The sequence below is a fragment of the Rhodnius prolixus genome, unplaced genomic scaffold, assembly GCF_049639745.1.
Source record: "Rhodnius prolixus isolate KJV_2025 unplaced genomic scaffold, Rpr scaffold_10, whole genome shotgun sequence".
Classification (NCBI taxonomy): domain Eukaryota; kingdom Metazoa; phylum Arthropoda; class Insecta; order Hemiptera; family Reduviidae; genus Rhodnius; species Rhodnius prolixus.
The window spans coordinates 22,508,755-22,515,027 of NW_027411615.1; the positions used below are offsets into that span (position 1 = coordinate 22,508,755).

Below are 6,273 nucleotides of genomic sequence, written 5' to 3' on the forward strand. Positions count from 1 at the left end.
ATAAATGTAAAAGAAAAGAATTTAATATTGATCTAATTAACGAGAAGGTTTTGAACCAAAACTTTTGGGCTTGTATAAAATGTATGGAATAGATATATATTATGTTATTATGCATATTATTATGTTAGTAAACATTCGAAGTGCAAAGAAACTGTTTGTTAGACTGTTAAGAAAAAAAACATGCAAAAACTGAAATATTGGTTCTTAGGCCAAAAAATTTTTTTGCTTCACTTGAAAGTTTACAAAAAGAATATCAACTTTCTACGATTTTCCATTTTTGTTTTTTAAATACGCTAACCTTACATGCATCATACATTAATCCCATTTTCATTCTAAAACATGAATTTTCCTTTAAAACAAAAATTAGAAAATTGCACGGATACAAAAGTTTTTAGAAGAATAAGAAAGTAATTTATTTAATATTTATTTTCGTTGATTTCAGACTTTGTTTAGATTGAAGAATTATTTAATAAAACAATTTCAGTTAAGTTGAAATTCGGAAACCTTTCACGAATACAGTACTGTTCAAGACTGCAATGAATTCAATAAAAATGTAAACAAAAAGTGACTAATGAAATGTTTGCAATGGATGGTAGATGTTCATGACGAAGGCATGATGATTGATGAGAAGCTTTAAGTGTACAAAAAACGAGGATATAAGAGATTAATTTAAGGATGGTATGCTTTTAATTAATAGATATATGTACATTTTTTCTTTATTTAAATAAGAAAAAAGAAAAGAGATCTCTGAAACTTTTATTTTTATTTTTTCTAGAATCTTTTATTTATAACAATCAAATAATAACAATTTCTATCTTTACTTCGTCATCTTCGGCTTGAAATTAGACGCAACCATTCTTCTAATGTAGAAGAATTTGAGAATATTATCTCCAACTTTAATCAGGTCACCTACCAGTTAACATACTTATTAAATTAGCCTTTTCTCTTTCTTTCTTTTTTACAACATCAAGTGCTCTATTTCTCCAAGTACTTTTTCTAAGTTTTATTGGGCGACTTCCAACATATCTCCCTGAAATATAAAAGACTATTTACACTACAGCTTTAATATATAATGTTTAATTAGGTACTGCTTTTAATTGTATAACTAATCACCTACCATTCATTTCTTTGGTAGCTCTAATAAAATCTTGTGGATCTTTAAAACTAACAAAACCAAAACCTTTTGTTTTATTAGTTCTTTTATCACGTACAACTCTAGCTTTTAAAAATGAAGCATACTTTGAAAAAGCTCTAGTTAGGACTTCATCGGTTACATCATTGCCAAGATCACCACAAAACAGTCGAAAATCATCTGTAGAAAATAAAAAATATTATTTTAGTTTTTAATTTATTACTTCTGGCGATACCATCCATAGCAAGAGTTGGGGTACACATATGTGAAGTTAAAATTGAAAATTTTAATACTAGTGAAATTAAATAACAAAGAGAAAACATATCTACAATATGTTCAACAAAAGAACAAAACTACATTTATCTCTACACACTGAGTTCCCAATCCAAGTAAGGAATAAAAATAAAAGTGGCCGAAAAGATCGAAAGATCGACCATGAACATATTCAGGAGGAGGAATGATGTAAGCGGATGGCGAATCACATAATTTTATAATTTAAAAAATAAATAAATAAACTGGTAGGTAATAAATTTATAACGATGGAAGTGAATGTTAAAAAAATAATATATACTTTCAATTTTATTAATCTATACCTAGCTGTGATCCAATGACGTTTAGGCCCCAAGGAAATATTGATAAAAGCTATCGTTGAAAGGTGAATTTAGAAATCCACGTTCATTAAATATTACAGAATATAACACAGTCTTGAGAAATACAGTTTTTATGTAAAGAAAACAAAAATGGATAAAAAAGAAAATTCAAAAATTCTATGGAAAAAATTAATTACTCACCATCTTCCCATTCGGCCAACGTTGGATCCTCCCAAATCTGCCCACCAGCAGTTCTAATTAATTTTTTATTCTTCTTCTCTTTCTTTTTAGTATTTGCACCAGGAACCGTCGTCTCGATAACTGTAGTAGTTATTGCTGGTTTTAAAGAACGCTTAGTTATTTTCTTTTCTTCTAGCATTTCGTTGGAACTGTTGCTTGAATTGATTGAATGTTCACTACTAGCTTGAATAGCGGCTATTTCTAGTTGAGGATTTGCCACATACATCATTGGCGTGGCACTGAAATTGTGTATATATATTATTTTTTCAAACTGTTTCGTACGTTACTTAGTATGTAAATTTGCTTATTAATATTTAATATAACTACAAAAATAAATAAACTTACGACAGAACAGCTGGTACAGGCTGTTGAGGTTTATCTTGTACAGTTACTGGTGGAGGTGGTGGTATAAATCTTCCAGGAGATATACCTGGCGGCGGCATTGGTCCTGGAAACTGTGATGACATTGTCATCATTGGAGGTGGAATTGGAGGACCAGAGGGACCTAAAGGCCCGCCAGGACCCATTGGCCCTCCACCTGGTCCCATAGGTCCACCGGGACCTGCTAGAGGTCCACCTGGACCACTCATTGGACCACCAGGACCCATTGGGCCACCAGGTCCACCCATCGGGCCTCCAGGACCCATTGGTCCGCCTGGACCCATTGGACCAATCATCTGAAAATTAGGGCCCATTCCACCTAAGAAAATCAATAAATAATTTAATTATTTAAACAGCAAAACAAATAGCATAATGCTGGTGGGCTGTTTAGCAGCAATAGCCAGAAAAGGTTTTTTCTAAAAATAGAAAGAAAAAAAGTTGTCTACGTCTAAGATACTATTGTGCTCTTGGTTAATTTTACTGAAAATGAATAATAATAAAAAAGGTTTACAATCGTTTAGTTACCGTACCAATAGAGCACACACAGATCATCTAATGATGATCTAATTATCTCATTTCCTATACCAAGAACTGATTCGAAGTCAGTAATAAAATTAAATAAATATTTAGGTGTGATTATGACAATTTTATTATTTGGAAACAGGCATGCGCCGAGAATAAATGTTGTCCTGTCGTAAAGCGTAAGGAGTAAAGACGTATGACTAAGAAACCAAATTAACCATCTTCAAAACCATTATTTGGTTCTTTGTCATCCTGTATGGTGCATGAGTAAGGTGGATCCATAATAATGTAGATAAGCTCCGGTCTGAATGCTGCGGAGAACGAATGCAAAAGATTATTTTTGTTATAATAACAATGCAAAGGGAGCAATGGGTTACAAAAAATTCGGAGTTGGAAGCACTATATAAATAAGAATATTAAGTGGTCGAGTCTTTTACTATTCCGAAGGCTAGGACATCTAGACTTTAGGGAGAGATCGTGGACTCACGATGGTATAAAAACGACATCCCAGAGGAAGGCCCTGAACTAGAGCGTGCATTAGGTAGTCAAGAAAATTGTTGAATTCACTATCGGGAAAATCGCCAAATAGAAAACAAAAAAATTGAGTAGTTGTCACTCCAATGGGAAATTTCGAAGAAACCTTAGCATCAGAAGCGAACCAATTTCTTTAAATTACAACCAAATACTAACTTTAAGCCTCTAGCGTTTGAGAATTCTGGTCCCCCTCAAAAATACAACCCTAAAATAAAATTTGTTTTATAGACATTGAAAAAATTAATAGTTTTATACTGAAAGTTTAGCGCTCAACTCATTAAAAAGCAAAATTTCTTTTTTCACAGCCAAGAATTTGTTTAAAACATCTAAAAATCATTTTATTTTCGAAACAGCAATTTTTCATTACATTCACCTTAGTTTCCAGGATGAGGTTACCTAAATATTAGTCAATATTGCTTTTATTTCTATATTTTTTTAGTTGGGAGGCTATTACCTTAAACCACAGATTTCCTTGATGTCGTAACTTTCCTTTATATTGTACAATTTCTCCTTTTATTTAATGTTGCCATCTTTTCTTTTTCGCTCTATATTAATTTATTTTTTTTCTGAATTATAAGATTGCTCTAATTGTCAAATTTACGTTTCAATCACCATTCCTAAAGTCAATGTGAACAAAGGAAGCCTTTGACCTATTTCGAACTAGGTAGCGCTTTATGATTGGGAATGGGACTCATTGCTTTTTTTTTTTTTTTTTTTTTTTTCAAGGCAATGAACCTGGGTGGTTATTATGCCCTTCACCTCTCTGTGGCAGTTCATATGCCAACTTTATACCCAACGTTTTGCTAGGACAGCCACTTACGGAACTCCATTCTTAAAGCTATACACACTATACTTAAAGTTAACTCATTCACACTATAAATCACATTCATACCTATATACAATTAAATACTCATTGCTAGTTCTAGCGATTTCCTCTCTAGGTTAATACGAATGAACATTTGCGTACAATCTTGCAGATCTTTATATTTAAATCTTTTCTTGATGCTTTTGCTTTACTGAGACAGGCTTGAAATGTTTCAGACAATCTTCAAGTTAAGTTACAAAGTGTTTTTGACCTGGTTTGGAAGGTCCGCTTAAGAATTCTTCTTTTCGTTTACCATTTAAAACTCTTCCTTTTTTTTTTGCTCTCATTCTGCGAACAGAACCGACTAACTGTGTACAAACTCAGCACTACAAAGCCAATTTCAATTGATTGTTCAAACCAACAGAAACCTAATTTTTTGGTCTCTGCTTCCTGTGAATATTATTTTTGACATTATTTAGTTGTACATTATTTAACATAAAAACGTCACTCAACAAATGTTTTTATTTCAAAGAATCCATAACAAGGATACTCATCACCCCTCAATTTCCAAATAAAGCAGAGTTCTTTGTACAACGTTAGAAGAAATTAAAACTGACTTTTCAAAGAAGAATTTAGGTATTGCATTCACTGCCTTACAATCAACATTCATCACTCCCATTAACAAACAAATCAATTTATGCTGAAAGCAGCCAACTTTACCACTGAAAAAAGTCGACAATTATAAATTAATTAATATTGAAAAAATTATAAAATAATTGCAACAATCTTGCTGCAGAAATGGTTCTGAAATCAGGTATAATCTTGTCCCTATAACACGGTTGATAAGAAACCGAAAAAATGAGTTCTGCAAGTAAAAAAACAAGATCAGAAAACATTTTCCTCAAGGCACAGCACACAGTTTTTGGTAAAAATTTAAACCTCGCTAAAATATCTTTTTAGTTAGAAAAATTAACTCCAATTTTTTTTTTTCACTGCTCCTGGATGCGCCATAAATCCCATAAACTTTCCTGTATACAATTTTATTGAAGCTAAAGCATGGTAAAAAAAAAAGAATTTTCAAGTGGAACGGAAAATTTACCTGGCGGTATTGGTGGTCCAGGGATAGGTGGGCCAGAGTTCATTGCAGATGCTCGAAACATTTCTACTGGAGGTCTTGGTTGATCAATAGCTGAAAATATTAAGTATTTTAACTGTTAACAATATTAACTGAATTTTCTAAGAAAAATCTTACAAAATGCCCTAATTCTATACATTGCTTCGCCAGAGATTCAGATGGTACCCACCATTTAGAGGCCTCCGCTAGGAGACATCATTTATTTCTTAACATTAAACAATTTAAAACTAATTTCTTTCGGAAACACAACTATCGAATATGTACCTCTCACTTGATGTGGAATAAATGGCACAGGAGGTGGTGGAGGAGGTATCAAAGTACCCATTCCGTTTATTTGCGGGCCTTCTATTGGAGGTCCGATCCCTGCAAGTTGTTTTTGAGCCTCATTATATGTACTAGCACTGATTACACGAGGTCCCGCTCCCATTACTGGAGTAACATCAGGAATAGGAAGTCCTATTTCTTCCTCAAATCTTTTAACAATAAAAATAAGTTTGCATGAAATTGTTTTTAAAGGCAATAAATCTAAACTTCACTATTTGTGCAATCAAAAAGAAACTTACCTGCTCATTTCATCCTGCATTTGCTTGAATTTATCTTCATTTATCTCACCCATTTTGATTTTTCGGTAAAACACTATCCTTTTAAATAATAATTTACAATTAAATGGACTTCCCAATAAACATAAGCTCTTTTTGTAACCTCTCCTCACATTCAGGTTAGAGTGTCCTGTGAACCTTTGATATAAACAACTTGAAGTAAAGCAGAATTCCAACTTGATTGATAATGAATGTTGACTTCCAGTTTAGCAAAAACAGTCATATTTTCGAGATTGATAATCATAATAATAGAACCTTTCAAAAAAGCATTATTTCTGGTAAAAAGAAGTCTAAACAATTGAATCGTAGTATAGAGTTTTCACTATTAGATACAG

General features: G+C 32.4%; 1 protein-coding gene across 1 annotated transcript; it reads right to left on the bottom strand.

Annotated features, from left to right (window-relative positions):
• Window positions 1-742: 742 nt before the first annotated feature.
• Window positions 743-6,094, bottom strand: LOC141457030 (uncharacterized). The gene is made up of 7 exons (XM_074133529.1): window positions 5,903-6,094; window positions 5,604-5,812; window positions 5,304-5,393; window positions 2,308-2,662; window positions 1,924-2,201; window positions 1,118-1,312; window positions 743-1,030 (listed from the first exon to the last, which is right to left on the bottom strand). Exons 1-7 carry the CDS (start codon window positions 5,953-5,955, stop codon window positions 906-908), a joined length of 1,305 nt encoding a protein of 434 aa, XP_073989630.1. The 5' UTR covers window positions 5,956-6,094; the 3' UTR covers window positions 743-905.
• Between the last annotated feature and the right edge of the window lie 179 nt (window positions 6,095-6,273).

What these genes read in the sequence shown, in the direction of transcription:
- LOC141457030 (XM_074133529.1), bottom strand. Translation starts at nt 5,955, where the DNA reads ATGGGTGAGATAAATGAAGATAAATTCAAGCAAATGCAGGATGAAATG. An exon ending in TATTCCACATCAAGTGAGAG is followed by an intron (nt 5,394 to 5,603) that starts GTACATATTCGA and finishes TAATATTTTCAG; the next exon opens with CTATTGATCAACCAAGACCT. An exon ending in TGGACCACCAATACCGCCAG is followed by an intron (nt 2,663 to 5,303) that starts GTAAATTTTCCG and finishes TGATTTTCTTAG; the next exon opens with GTGGAATGGGCCCTAATTTT.